Source organism: Anabrus simplex, chromosome 1 (genome assembly GCF_040414725.1).
Source record: "Anabrus simplex isolate iqAnaSimp1 chromosome 1, ASM4041472v1, whole genome shotgun sequence".
In the NCBI taxonomy this organism is placed as follows: Eukaryota; Metazoa; Arthropoda; class Insecta; order Orthoptera; family Tettigoniidae; genus Anabrus; species Anabrus simplex.
The window spans coordinates 1,497,554,649-1,497,570,686 of record NC_090265.1 but is presented as its reverse complement, the minus strand read 5'-3'; the positions used below and the strand labels follow the sequence as shown (position 1 = coordinate 1,497,570,686).

Genomic DNA, 16,038 nt, shown 5'->3' with positions numbered 1-16,038 from the left:
GATATCTTTCCTTTGATGCTAAAAATGTAGCGAATATACATATATTACATCTTGTAGACCCTATCATGTTTTGTAACATTGTCAGTAATGTATTGATTCTTGCTTACAGAGTTCCACGCGGTAGACAGATGGCACCCATTGAGAATCTTATTCAAGACTTCTTAGTCAATCTCACCGGAATGGGGTTTGGTGCCCTTGGCGGTGGTCGAGGAGGTCATGCCCCTGTGTAAGTTGCTGGCTACAGTGTTGTGCTTTTTATTTTCTGGCAATATAATATATTTATTTGACTATTGTCTATCTTAACAATGTTGGGCTGCTTAGCTTTTGTAACTTTCATTATATTTTAATGACCCCTTCTGCCATTTTTTGACTGATATTGCCATGTGCATTTTCCTGAATGTAATAAGTGAGTTCGTTACAATATGGGTGTATTGTGTATATATGGAATGGTTAGCATTTTCTTTACCATCCGTCATTACTTAGTCTTACCCATATTTACCAAATTTTCCAGCCTGCTCTGCTTTAAAGCGTGTTACAGGAGAAGCGATTTCTTCTTAGTTTCAACTTAGTTAACTTGAAAGAACATCAGACAGGTTCCATCAAATTTTTTAAATTGTTGTTACGGGTTCTCAGGACCACGGTTAATACTTGTCAAACTTCCTGGATTTCCAGTACTCCTTCATCTTGATGGAGAAAACAGTTCTTCGCTTTTAAGACCACTTTGCTCCAGGTTGTCTCCTCACTCTCTTCAGAACATCCTTAAACACTTTCAACCATACCATAGTGAACTGGGTCTTTTTCCTGAATTTTAATACATTATTTCACAACATTGAAATCTAATACATAACGTATGAACTCTCCTACAGGACCCTAACATCTGCAAAAAGTTTTCAGTTGTTTCTGAAACATTACTGGAGTTTGCTATCATGTTTTCAAAATTGATATACAGTAATTCTTTCTCAGCTTAAAAATATTATCTCCTAACATCCTAAAGTTGTCTGTGGGTACAGTGATTTTTTAAGACAGTTTTGAATTTTAACCAGAGACCACAGTAATCAGACAAGAGTCTCTGATACCACATGTAAAATCACTTTTATGAACATTAGTAATGATATTGTCTAAACAGGAATTTTTTCTAATGGGTTGGTCATTGGCAAGACAGAAGCTACAAGACCCTAGAAAATCACAAAATGGAACTAAAGTGTTAATATTAATGTCTCAGTTGTAATAGATTTTATAGTTTTGATACCTTTCCAAGCACTCTGTCAAATTATCCCACAAGTTCATAAAAATGTTAATGTCTGAATCAGGTGTTCGATATAGAGAAACAATTATCAGTTTAATGTGAGTAAATATCACCTTGGCTACTTCAAATAGTTTTTTCTACACAGAACTGATCTAAGTTTAAAACAGTATATTTCATGTTGGTATTTATTTTCTTATATATTGCAGCACCCCCATTTGAAATCATACTTCTGCAGAAATATGTAATTAACCTTGTATCCTGGAGAAATATAAAAGTCAACCTCTTCCTTTACAAGCCAGTTTCGTTTACACACACAATATCAACAGAGAATGAATTCAGGAATATTTTAATTTCATGAAGCTTATTTCTAATGGATTGTAAGTTGCTACAGTAAGTTCTGTATTTACATACTAATGTTTGCTAGCGATCTTAACTGTTCAGAGATTGGTCCACTGAAAGCTTTTCTCTGGTACGAGGGTCGAGTAATAAGTCATGGCAACTATTTTTTTCTCGCGAACAGGAGACAACAAGGCAAATCTAAGATATGCATTTGGAAATATAGGGCATGTACTTATGCAAAGTGCCTGAAGACAAATTCTGACTTCAGGAGATTCTCGTAGGAAAGTGACAGAACACAGGCCATTGGTATTGTTTTATTATGGCATAGACAGCAAATACACAAGATTACATACAAAGGACAGGTTTCCACTGGTTACAGACCTTCGAAATAATCACCCAAGGTTTCCACTGTGCGTTGCCAGTGGTTGGGCAGGTGCTGAATACCATTCGCTGCATGTGTATCGCTAACGTGTGACACCTCTCTTCGAAATGCTGTTACGATGTCCTCTTTGTTAGCAAACTGTTGTCCACATAATGGCTTCTTGACATTGGCATGCATTTCTGCTGCGGAGCACTGCTATTTTAATATACGATCGTTGCTCCAGCTTGTTGACTTTCATTTTGTGATGCTCTCACTCACACACTGAACTTTGGGGCATGCTTAGACCCACACTGTTGTTTACGTACACCATCTAATGGCATCACACGCAAGTACATACCGTACGTTTCCAACTGCATATCTTAGATTTTCCGCGTTGTCTCCTGTTCGCGAGAAAAAACATAGTTGCCAATGACTTATGACTCGACCTACGTATTAACATGTGTACTATTTCCTGATGTTACATTAACCTCATAATTTGGGGACAGACAACTCCAGATTGTATAGGTTGGAAGATATCTTCATCAGTTATTTGAATTGGTGGAAAATTTTGTGTATACAAAACAAAGATATTTCTTAGCAGAGAGACATACAAAGCCTTGGTCTTGATGTCTGTGTCAACTGTGAGATGCATTCGGTATTTCTTAAAGTCTGGTTTCGAGTTCATCCTCAGTGGAAAATTCTCTAGTGACCAAATTGAGTTTTAGTTCCGTTAGGTCAGGAGAAAGTAATGACCAAACAAGCACTGTTGTAGCAGTGAAAGCAATTCACAAAATCCTTTCCAGTGCAACGATTTTCCTTCAGTGCAAATAATGATTGATGTAATAGTGCCATTCATTCACCTGAATAGACTTCTGGACTGTGTTTTTACACTGGAAAATAAGATAAATCTCTACCTTGAAGCGCTCAAAAATTCTGGCTCACGAGGGAACGGTACGAAGTTGGACGGTGAATTTCGATTTGATTTTTACATGTTCGTGAAGGTCTTTTTAAGCTGAAACAGGTAGTGAAGTCTAATTTTTCGCTGGTTATTTTTAAGGGGGCATTGGGAGCTCAAATTTGGCGTTGCGCACCCTGAATTGTACAGTACTTGCTGGCACACATCAGTGTTCACGGCCAGCGGCTGCCTGCCTCACCTTCCTCTCCACTCCTTCGGTTTTCTTCTATCCCTCACCATATATGGCTGCCAACAGTTGTGTATATGGGACGGCGAGACCTATTCTATTCGGTCAAGATCTCCACGACTGATGGCTATTCCACATTCAGGCGATCACATTGGATTCTTTACTTTGTTATGGTCGCTTGCGACATTATTGCAGCTCGTATTAATGCCGACGGCAGAGCTTTCTGATGAAGAAAAATCATGTATATACAAATAAAGACAATGTTCGATGCGATTTTGGAGGGAAAATGCGAATTGATTCAGGAGGAAGAAGCAGTTTTTGTTGATTCAGGAAACGAAGATGGCGTTGAGGAGGGGACATCATCACCGAAAAGACGCAAACACGGAGATGAGTTTAATGAAGATAACAAGTCGGTGGAAGATGGATTCCGAATCATTGTTCAACGATTATCAAAAAAATAAAGGCATGATGACCTATGTACGCTGCACGGAAGTATAAGATGACTCGGAGACAAATTTATGGAATCGTCAACCACGTTGAACACAATGGAGAAATTAGGAAATGTGCTATCTCGAGAAAGAAGAGTTCACCAAGGCAAGGATGCGTTATTAAAATGTCACAAAATCGGACATTGAGCATTGGATCGGTGAGGGTAGGGAGTTGTATTGCTCCAAACACTCTCTCCAAAGTGACTCATATTTGACAAACCTTAAAAGGCGTTTGAAAATTCTGTTCCGAAAAGTAACCAAACTAGTCAGCAAAACGTTTAAAACGGACAAAATACGACACAAAGAGGCTAAAAAGTTTGTAACATTCATTAATGAATTTCAAGAAAAGAAAGAGATCCCGGATGCCAATATCTGGAATTCGGACCAGTCCCGATTTGAGTATGAAATGGCAACACAGAGAAGTTATGATTTTCGTGGTGTGAAAGGCGTTTTTGCTACGCTTGTTTGCCAAAATCGTTTTACGCACTCCCACACAGTGCAATATCACATTTGTAAAGGCGGAGAAATGGGACATTTGTTCTTGATCGTTTTCCAAGAAATTAATGGGAAGTTTGGACCTATAGTACAAGAAAGTATCAAAGCCTACATGGATGCCTTTAAATATGTCGTAATTAATTGTACATCTTCCGGGAAAATGGGGAAAGGACATGTACGTGACTGGTTTCAAAACGTTTTAGATCCGCAATTACAGGAAGATGGAAGAAATGTTCTTCTCATAGATTCATTCGGTGGCCAGGACAAAAATGCACAACTTGAATCCCTGACGAACAAACTTGTACAAATTGAATACATACCGAAAGGAACTACGTGTCTTTGCCTGTCGTGTGATCTTGGACTCTTCCGACAACTAAAATTTTTAGTCCGTCGCATGGAAAACATCTGCTAGGTAAGGAATTTACACGGCCAGTCAAAATTAAAACCCAGAAACAGACTTTTCATTATAACTAGTAATATAATAGCGCATAACCAATTACAAGCTGATTGTTTTTTACCAATGCTGAAATATGGTTGGAAAGCGGATGGTTATCCCATTAATGGGAATATACTACAATTTCATACTGTCTCACAAACGAATTTTCATGATTTGACTGATATAAAGTGTGCTGGAAATGATTGTACCAATTTTTCGTTTATAAGGTGCGCACATTGTTATCTTGTTTTGTTATTCACATTTTGTGTTAGATTTTCACTATCATGCCATGAACATTGAACCAATGCAAGGCTGTGTTAGAATAAAGTCATTTGAACACTTTGAATGTCATGATAATGCAGATGATATTTATGTATTATTTGTATGTTAAGTAGTGATTTGTAAGCAATTTTCATTATTTATTCCATAATGAATTTATCTTTGTAAATAAAATGTCCCAACTAACGTCAGTCTTCACCCAAAATCCTGTGTACACAACTGTAGGCAGCCGTTTGTGGTAGGGGACAGAGGAGAACCGAAGGAGTGGAGAGGGAAGGCGAGGCGAGACAGCCGCTGCCTGTGAGCATTGACGTGTGTCGGCGTGTACTGTAAATTTCATTGCACGCACCACCGACTTTGAGCTCCCAAATGCCCCCTTAAAAAGGACCAGCGAAAAATTAGACTTCCACTACCTGTTTCAGCTTAAAACGACCTTCGCGAATATGTAAAAATCAAATCGAAATTCACCATCCGACTTCGTACCGTTCCCCCGTCAGATATAAAATTAACCTTATAATCTGTAACCTTGTAAGCAGTGTACATGATACATTAACAAACACCTCATCTAAAGTCAAACGCTGTGGAGAATTCTCCAAAATTTTGCAATAAAAAACAGGAGTCAGGCAGGGAGATGGGTTGTGATTTTTTACTTTTTAACTGCTCTGGAAAGGTGATTAGAAAGTGGAGGAAATCAGATGCAAAAGGCATTGAGTTGGGAAACCAAAAAATATCTATATAGATTGACTGGCTTTCATGGGTGACATAACCTCAATTACAGACACACTCATCATCATAGGTTGTTCTGCCATCCGGCAGATCCTGTCATGGCTGTGACCTCCATATCTCTCGATCTTGTGCCCTTTTCTTCACTTCTGCATAATCTTCCTTTCTTTTTCTAATGCTGTCTAATAACTGGTATCGTCTCCTTCCCCTTCCTCGTTTTCCTTTTATCATCCCTTCAATTGCTATTCGTAGTAAAGTGTTGTGTCTTAGATTATTAGACACACTGGAGACTGCAAAATCCAAATAGAAAAAATATATTTTCCTTTATTCATCGTGGCTCCTCTCTTACACTTTACACATTCACTGCCAAGCATTCTGAGGCGATTTAACCCGTCAGTTCCCAACGTTAGGTTCTGTAAAACACTTTATTTGAACTTAGAAAAACTTATTTTCAATTCAAAACATTTTGTAAGTCGTCATGGTGAGAAATGGAGGTGGTGTCACCTGCAGGTGATGTTGGGCAATGTGCATATATCATTTCTCTACAACTCTATAACACTGCCCAGTGAATAGTTCAAGCTAAAAATCAGAAAAGCGCCATGTGAACTGGAAGCATATTTTCAGTCAATGGCTGGAGTGGAATTTGTACCAGCAATGAATATGTGGGGCAACTTTACATTTCTTACATAGAAGGCGCGTTTCTTCATGGCACAAGGCACACCGTCGCTGTGAACATTTTTCCTGTACAGGCTCTTCTGAATCATTTGATAGGCGAACTTCAAGTGGCATTCGTTTCGCTATTGATCCTCGACTGACACCTTCTTGAAGTTTTGTCCCATAAAGATCGCAGTACACTTGTACTATGTTCCCTCTTGAAGTCACAGTAGGTGGAGCTCTTTCCTGGTGTTGATGCCCTGTAAATATGCCATGCATTTTGGCAAGCTGCATCTAAGCCAAAGGCAAACAGAGGGAACCACAATTTTTTGCCATGCAGTGCTGTTCTCGAGTTATCGGCATTCTCGTCAGCTCTATCTACTCCGCCCATATAAGCATTATATTTATCAATTGCACATGGGCAATCAACTAGCACTTTCATACGCTTTCCATTTACTGTAGCTATTCTCTCAACTTTGGAAACTGGATTTAATCCATGGCAGTTGGATGCAATGGTTACAAGATTATCATGCCACTTGATGACACCTATAGAATCAGTAACTTGAACTGAGTGTGACCCTCTGGTTTTCTTCCTCAGTTCCTTAGTGGTTACAAGAGGACAGCCTTGAGTACGATTCTCCATAAGAGTTCCTGTACCACCACTTCCATTTTGAGAGAGTTTGGTCAGTAGTGGAAGTGAGGTTAAACAGTTATCAAAATATAGGTTGTAGTGTCCCCTAGTTTTTGGAAATCTGCTTTCCATTTCAAGGACACCACCCCCTGCACTGAGCATCCATGGTGGAAGATAGTTTGTGTCACCCAAACCTTCATCTCCACTTTCTTCGTCGGTGACTCAACCGTCTTCTGGAGGTATAATGACAAACTGAGCTAAATCCAATGCCTTTCCATTATCTTCATCTTCTAGTCGAAGAATTTCCTCCAATATTTCATGGACTTGGAGGCCGAAAAATACAAATATTTCAAGTAGAAGCAGCAGTCAATAAATATTCGAAATGGCCTGTAATGCCCAAAATCACCTGTAGGTGACAGTATATAATTATTATCAAGAATTTGTACCAAAAATTAAAATTACTGGCTCAAACTATTGTTACTATTAAACATTCACATCTGCAAATGCTGTTTTCAAAGTTATAATAAAGATGACTTACCTTCTAGGGGCAGAAAACAAAGATCCTTTTCCAGAGAACAAAGACTCTTGGTTCTTGTTATGCGCCATCTTGATCTGTGGTTCACAGACTTCAAGATAGATAACATAGACAGCTGATATTAAACAGATTTGTGAGTGAAGATTAGTTGATGCCACTGAACGCAGAGGTCAGCACTAGTTGTCATTATCAGAGCGAGAGGAAGATCTAGAAATAGTGTCACCTGTAGGTGACGTTGGGAATTGACAAGTTAAATGCCTTGTGTAAGACATTTCTAAGGGAGATGAACTGGTTTAACATAGTTACAAATAAAAGTGCAGATAAAGAAAAGTAGTACACATAATAGCATGAAAATTTCAAGTTACCTTTAGTAATATTATCATTTAGACTTTCACGGCCCGAGTAACTATTTATGAAGTATATGTTTGGGATTATGCCGTGTAATTAATTATACACTCCCACTACACATTTCAAAAGGAACTTTCTTCAATCAGGAGATAATCCCAAAAATATACTTCATGAATACCTTCAGTAATGTTTAAGGGTTTGGTATCTCATGGAACAGTCTCTTGGATGCAGTGGAATAATGCAAAAATTGCAGATGAACTTCGTAGAGCTCCTAACATCCTTCTTCTTACAGCTGATTGTCGAATACTGTTGAAGTATCAGGTAACAATTTAAAATATTTCCTAGGAATGCGATTTAGTTCACTGTTCTCAATGGGAGAAATATATTTGCCGACAATTAACTTAAGAGTCAAATGTTTCATTCACACGACAGTTTCATTATCAACGATTCAAAATAATTATTTTACGATTGTTACTTTAAACTTGTAACATCGATCACATATAAGCTATGCATGGCCTGCCTTTGCGGCCATATTGCTGCTAATGGAAACCTGCCTTAAGGTCTGAGTATTGTAGTCGGTCTTTGTTAGTGCTCCAGTTGTTCTCCTTGGCTGACTGCACTGTGATAACATCATGTTCATTACTACAGGGTGGGGAGTGGGCTCCCTGATTTGATGGGTTAACTGTATAAAAACCGTACAAGATTATTACAAAAGCTTTTTATTTCTGAAATCTACATACAATGCCTTTTTTTTTTCATTTGGTTCTAAAAATGATATCGTCCAGGTGACGACGTTGACGAGCGACGCACATATTCAGCCGTTCAATAAAGTTTTCAAAAACTCTGCGCAGCATATCTGGCGTTATTCCAGCGATGACATCAGCAACTGCTTCCTTAAGGGCTTCCACGGTCCTTGGTCGAACTTTATAAACCTCAGATTTGAGGTAACCCCAAAGAAAATAATCGCATGGGCTTAAATCGGGGGATCGAGGGGGCCATGAAACATCCCCTCGTAATGAGATCACGCGGCCGGGAAACTGTTCTTGCAGAAGTTGGCGAGAGCGACGGGCGGTATGAGCCGTGGCAACATCCTGTTGAAACCAAAAGGCTTCCATTTCCATTTCCTCACCATACTCTTCCATTTTGGGGAAGAAAAAGTTCTCCAACATCTCACAATAGCGCACAGCGTTCACAGTAACGGTTGCATTTTCCGATTCAAAAAAGTAGGGGCCAATAATGCCTATGGAGGACACAGCACTCCACACAGTCACTTTTGGTGAATGAAGAGGTCTTTGGTGAAGATTGCGTGGGTTTTCAGCTGCCCAGTAACGAAAATTTTGCTACCAAACCGCCTACGAAATGCCCGCTGCATCGCCACCACACTATCGTTATATTTAAAAAAACGTTTCGACTACAAAAGCACGATGCTCGCCAGTCCACGGCATGGTGACTACTAAAATGGCGTCTTTCTCCCCACCAAATGCTACTACTCCCACTCCGCTTACTCACGTGCACGCTCTTCAGTGATTTATTGAAACTAGGGAGTCCACTCTGCCCCACCCTGTAGTGGCGCTATGCTGTGCAGGACTCCACTCCCTTTGGTTGGGTAATAGCATCCTATCTGCTGACAGGATCACTTTTGGGGGCTTTTTTAAATTGTTTTGGAGGCTCGCTTGGACTTGGGAGATGGGAGTTACCTGGGCTACTCCGTAGGGGAAGAGTTGTAGTGTTGGTCTGTATCACACTCTGAATAATGTTCTGTAGGAAGACCAATAATAACTTCTAGGATTATGCACTTTGTACAGAGAGTGAGAATTACACACTGCACAAAGGAGATACAAAAACACTTTGTTTTTTTTTCCACTTCACTGTTTTCCTCAAGAAAGGATAGTAAGACACGTGCTGATCTGTAGTGTCAACCCTATGCATGAAGTGATTGTAGTTAATGTATCCACAAAGATGCACATGAAATGCTGTCAGTTGGTACAGTTATTTATTCACATCTATTTACAAATTAAATGCACATAAGCTTAATCACTGTATCACAAACAAAAAAACACACATCACAAACTGCCATTTTGACAATTGCCTATCACTGTACATGCAGATTACAACCTTGAAATACAGTTGAAACAGATGACTACAGACTGCCTACATCGGCATGTCAGTTAACCACAACATGTGTTCACCAGCGAAACTCCTACCAGTACTAAACAATAATTCATCGTTACCATCAAGACCACCTCCTTATATACGTGCCTGGCAGGCTTCTAGTAAGATACATTACTAAAATATCATGTCGTAAATTCTCGAGTGCCTAACAACATGATTATAATGTACAGAATATTCTACCGTGATGTAGTGCCATTCTGGAAGTTACAGTGTGTTTCAAAACACCGTACTGGATTACAAATTATATATACATGTAAGAATAAATGATATAATATCAATTTACAGGTATTTACATTAACTGAAACTCATATAAATATTTATGTACAGCACGTTTCATGACAAAACCTAACAAACAAGGTGATAGTATAGTAATAATAATACAGATACCAACTGGATGTAACACTTCATAGCCATACATACAAGTAATAATATGGTAATAATAATATTCCTAATCGTAAAATAATAATAATAATAATAATAATAATAATAATAATAATAATAATAATAATAATTCGAGCTCGATACTTGCATTATTTACCCATGGGTGTGAGGATATTGTTTTCAAGTTATATCTGTTAATTACACTTGCGTCAATATCACTGCTATAACTTGAAACAATCTCCATGCTTCGTCATACTCGTCAACTTTGCCTCGGGCGTAGATGTATCTTCTTTCTTCCCCGATGTCACTGGATGTGCCCTCCTCCTCTTGACCAGCTTGTGCCGGGTTGGGATTGCCTCACTGCCAGCCTCTTCCTCGATGATAGTCTATGCATTCTCCTCACAATGACCAGATGGTGCTGTGTCATTAGTAGCCTCTTCTCCAGGCTTACTCTGTATGCGCAGTGGTTTTGTGACTCGCCGCAACTCCGATGCATGGACCTTGACAGGAGGGTTGGTGTTCAGTAAGTAGACCCCATGGCCCAGCTGTTTATCCACTGCAATGAGACCAACTCACTTAGGTGCGAGACCTGTGTGAAACTCTCCAATCTTATTACTAAGTGGGTGGTTACGTCGCAGTACTTGTTAGCTTGGTAGGAAGATCTGGGTCTGTTCATCTTGAGCCTCGACCTGGGTAAGGGATCTCTTCTGTGCCAAAGCTTGCTTCTCCTTGATGTTCTGGTGCTGCTGCTGCTGCCACTCTGCCAGGGAAATAGCTGCGTCATCTTGATCCGAAGTGGTGGCGGACGAATCTCCCAATCCCCGGGCCATATAGCTGTCGACCAAGGATCGGCTCCGCTGGGGAATAGCCGGTGACATGGTTGATGCGTCGTTGCAGGGCAAAGAGTGACTGTGGTATCTGACTGTCCCACAGTCTATGTTCTTTGTCTATTGGGTGGACCCGTAGCATCCTTTTCAGTTCCTAGTTTCGTCGTTCTGTTGGATTTGCCCTTGGGTTATAGACATAGGGGTGGTCCAGTGCTCCACACCCCATTCTGTCATTTACTGCCACTTCCTCGACGTGAACTGACTCGCATTATCTGACAGAATGCACTGTTGATAACCGTAGCGGCTGAATACCTCGTCTTGTAGCAGGCATGTGATGCGTTCCGTCGTGGCTTCAGGTATCGGAAAGGCCTCAGTCCATCTTGTGAAGAAGTCGGTGATTACTGCTAAGAGTCCTCTTTTATCCCATGGTGTTCTAGGGTAAGGACCCATAAAGTCCAGGGCTATGACTTCCCATGGGCGTCGTGGCAGTCTTCTTCGTCGCCTGGAATCTGCCTTCCTGTTGTTTGCCTTGGCACAGGCACAGATATAGCACCCTTTCACGTAGTCCAGGATGTCTTTCCGCATGTTGACCCAGAAGAATCTTCGTCGGATAGACTCGTATGTCTCTTCGCCTTCTGGATGTTCGGCTTCAGTGCTGTCGTGGAACTTCTCGAGGATGTTCCGCCATGTGCTGTCTGGTGATCACCATTACTGCAGGCATGTCGGGGAGGTGAGATCTGTACATTAAGAGTCCTGCGTCAACCTGGAAGTTCTTGTAGTTCATCTTGAACTCCCTCGGGACAAGTTGACTATTGGGGTTCTTTCTCCTAATCCACTGCGTCATGGTTCTACAAGGCTTGTCTTGTTCTTGCCATTGCTTAATTTCTTCCAGATCAAGTTTCTTCTTGATGGTCATAAGGACAGGTTCCTTTGGCTCACTCTGGTGTTTTGGAGAACTCCCTCTCGACAATAGTGCTCCTAGCTTCAGGTTCCATTGCCAGATGCCTAGGTAAGCCGTCTGCTCCTATATTCGTCGGTCCTGGGACGTGACACGCATCAAAATCAAATTCTACGATTGCCAGAGCCCAACACATCATATTAGATTTTGAGCCAGAGACAGAGTTCAACCATTTAAGAGCGGCGTTATCGGTGTGGAGCTGGAACTTCCTTCCCTCCACGTAGCCTCTGAATTTGCCCATGGCCCACATAACGGCTGAGGCTTCTTTCTCGGCAGTGCAGTAGCGTTGTTCGGTGGGAGATAACTTCCTGCTGGCATACTTGATGATGCCTCTTTTGCCGTCACTCCTCTCCTGGAATAACACTACTCCTAAGCCGGAGTCGCTAGCATCTGCCTGCAGGCACATCTTCTGATGAGGGTTGGGATGGGGTAGACGGGGAGCGTTGCATATTACAGCCTTAATACCTTGGAATGCTGCCTCCTCCTTGCTGGTCCATCGGAACGGGTGGTTGTTACGTAGTAGATCACTGAGTGGTATTGTCTTCTCTTCAAAGTGTGGCACGAAGCTGACATACCATCCACACAAGCCAAGCAACTGACGTACTTGTTGCTTGGTCCGCAGGCGTTCGCCTTCTTCAATAGCTCGATTCTTCTCCGGTTGCCTTTCTAAGCCTTCAGAGGTTAGGACATGGCCAAGATATTCTATGCGGGACTGGGCAAAGTGGCACTTCTCCAGTTGGCAAGTCAGTCCATGAATCTTCAGTCGTTCCAGCACTTTCCTCAGATGTACCAGATGTTCTTGGAAATTCTTGCTGTGGATTAAAATGTTGTCGAGATACACTTTACAAAAATCTCCAACATATCCTGATAATACCTTATCTATCAGTCGCATGAAGGTGGAAGGAGCGTTCTTCAAAGGGAATTACTGCAAACTGGTACAATCCTCTCAGTGTCGTGAAGGCGGTCATTGGTCTAGAACTATCCTCGACCTCCACTTGACAGTATCCAGAGTTGAAATCCAATGTGCTGAAAATCGTAGACCCACTTACTAGTTCCAGTGAGTTTTTCAGGTGAGGCATGGGATAGGCATCACTAACGGTCCTCTCGTTCAACCTGCGGAAGTCCACACGCAGTCGATACTACTCCTTCTTCTGTTGTTTCTTCTTCGGGAGGACGACAGGTGAAGCCTAACAGAATGTAGAGTGTTCAATGAGACCTTGCCCTTCCATCTCTTGAATGTTCTGGATGACGAAGTTGCGCTTATCTGGATTGATTGGATATGGACGTTGCTTGATGGGTGAGGAAGCGCTGCACTCAGTGGTGTGCGTTACCGTGGTAGTCCATCCTATTTTATTGGTGATGACTTCCAGAAAGTCTCTTATGGTGTGTCTCAGCTCCTCTTCTTCACTCGGTCGAAGATGTGGTAAGTGGATATTTCCCAGGTTTACGTCGACATCCGTATCCTTGCGAGGCCAGATATTTCCATCGTGCCAAGCGATCCTTAGATGCCTGTCTTTCTCCAAAGAGACTTCATGAGCTGCATAGTCTAGGATCACCTTGCATTCCACCAGAAAGTCATGACCTAATATGATGTCAGGTATCCGGTCCTGAATCACTGCGATATCATTTACAATAGGCATGTTGATGCATTTAGCAATTAGGTTAGTCTGTCCTTGGATGGAATAGGTTACTCCGTCCGCTGCTTCGTCTACCCTTCTGAGGTGGTAAGACTTCATAGGCGGTAGTAATCTGGCAACATTCCCGTTGATGAATGTATGGCTGAAAAATTCTCATTGCCAATCCTTAGGATCATAGCTGGGCGGGGTTGGCCTATTCTACTCACTATTTGACCAATCCCCGTCCTATTTGACCAGGGTTGCTGGTCTGTCAGGTCTTGAGGTGCATTTCTATTCCCAGTCCCATCCCCCCTCAATCCAGAATGGGCTGGACCTAGTTTTCCGATATCAATGCTGGACACTTGTTCTTCAGGTGTCCCGCTCTTCCACACTGCTAGAACTTCCTAACTGCGGTGGTCTCTTCTGTAGCTTTGTTTCAAATCAAATCAATCAAAATCTCTTTATTTGCAAATGAGGTGTCTACCTCGGTGGCAAATGGTACACTAAAATACATTATTGTCAAGCACTAAATATTAAATTAACAAGAGAAGAAAATTTTTCCTATAATACAATATTATACAATTTACGCTAACAATGTTTTCTATTAAACACACAGCTCATCCTTAATAAATTTATATTGTTTACAAAATTCTACTTATAATATCTCCTGTACTACTTACAAATATAATCAACTGATATACAGTATGTGGAATTACTTCAAATGATACTATACAACTGGTATAACATTAATATTTACAGTGCAATTATTTATTTACTTTTTTTTTTTTTTTACCCGTTCTGGATCCCAAGTAGCATAACGACCTGCTGCGTCTTAACCAGAGCCCCTTTTGCCACCACTTTTCAGAGTTCCTGAAGGGCCTTCACAGCTACCGTAGCGGTCCCAGGGCCCTCGAAGTCCCCACTGTACTTCACCCCTACAGGCAGTCCCCTACTTTGGCTGTCCAAACTCCTTAGACCAGGGGATGGAATTAATTTATTCACACACATTTTTTTATTTACAATAACCTGCACTGGTCGAATGCCCTCTAACACTTCATTTATTTTCTCTGTTGCTGTTTATTCTCTTCTTGAATATCTGTACAGATTTTGGAAAAGGATCAAACACTACCCCTGGTAAACTGTTCCACTCCTTCACACCCTTCCCAATGAATGAAAATTTACCCCAATCGCTTCTGCTAAAATTCCTTCTAATTTTATATTTGTGGTCAGTCCTGCCGATATAATTATTTTCCAACTGAAGCTTCTCACGGATATCTCCCCATGCTTCTTCTCCTGTATAGGCTCTATATAATCCTGTAAGTCTAGTTTTCTCCCTTCTCTTACTTAAAGTTTCCCACCCAAGTTCCTTTAACATTTCTGATACACTACTCTTTCTCCTGAAATCCCCTGTTACAAATCTTGCTGCTTTCCTCTGCACACTATCTATTTCTTTTATTAGGTATTCTTGGTGAGGATCCCAAATACTGTTTGCATATTCCAATAATGGACGAACCATACTCAAGTAACTTTTTTCTTTTAATTCTTTGTTGCATCCTTTAAGTAGCCTCATTATGACATGTAATGATCTGTATGCTTTCCCAACAATGTCATCAATATGACCCTTCCAGTGCAAATTACTTTCAAATCTCACACCTAAGTATTTGCACTTGCCATCTTTTGGGATAACTACCTCATCCAAAGTATATTCAAATTCAGTTTTAAAGCTCCTGTTTGTAAAAGTTGTAACAGTTGATTTGCCTCCATTAACCTTCATATTATTTTCTTCAACCCATTGTTGGATACTATCAAGGTCCCTTTGTAATTCTGAACAATCCTCAATGTTGTTTATTTCTCTATAAACAATTATGTCATCTGCATACAATCTTATTTTTGATGTTATATTGTTCCCTAAATCATTTGCGTATATTAAGAAAAGTAACGGACCGATTATACTACCCTGTGCAATTCCCTTCCAAACTTTCTCTTCCTGAGATACATTATTTCCTACTTTGACTTTCTGAACCCTTGAATTTAGAAATGCTTTTATCCAACGTGTAACCCTTACGTCCAATCCTATTCCCTCCAATTTCTTTAATAATATTCCATGTTCCACTCTATCAAAGGCTTTGGAAAGATCTATGGCTATGCAATCTAACTGACCTCCTGAATCCAACTGATCTGCTATGTCCTGCTGAAATCCTACCAGTTGTGCCTCACAAGAAAATTTCTTTCTAAATCCATACTGGCTCCTCATGAACCAATTTTTATCATCACATATCCCTCTGATGTACTTTGATATTAAACTCTCCAGAATTTTACAAACTATACTGGTCAGGCTGATTGGTCTGTAGTTCTCTGGTTTCCTTTTATCACCCTTTCCTTTATAAATTGGTATTATTATAGATTC

The 16,038-nt window shown here is 40.6% G+C and overlaps 1 protein-coding gene across 2 annotated transcripts in view; it reads left to right on the top strand.

Moving 5' to 3' along the window:
* Positions 1-16,038, top strand: part of Iru (E3 ubiquitin-protein ligase Iruka) — a 371,072-nt gene that overhangs the window by 189,673 nt on the left and 165,361 nt on the right. For both annotated transcript variants that reach the window (XM_067137986.1, XM_067137985.1), the window contains exon 4: positions 110-226. In XM_067137986.1, coding sequence (XP_066994087.1) covers positions 110-226 — 117 coding nt within the window. The remainder of the gene's footprint in view (positions 1-109; positions 227-16,038) is intronic.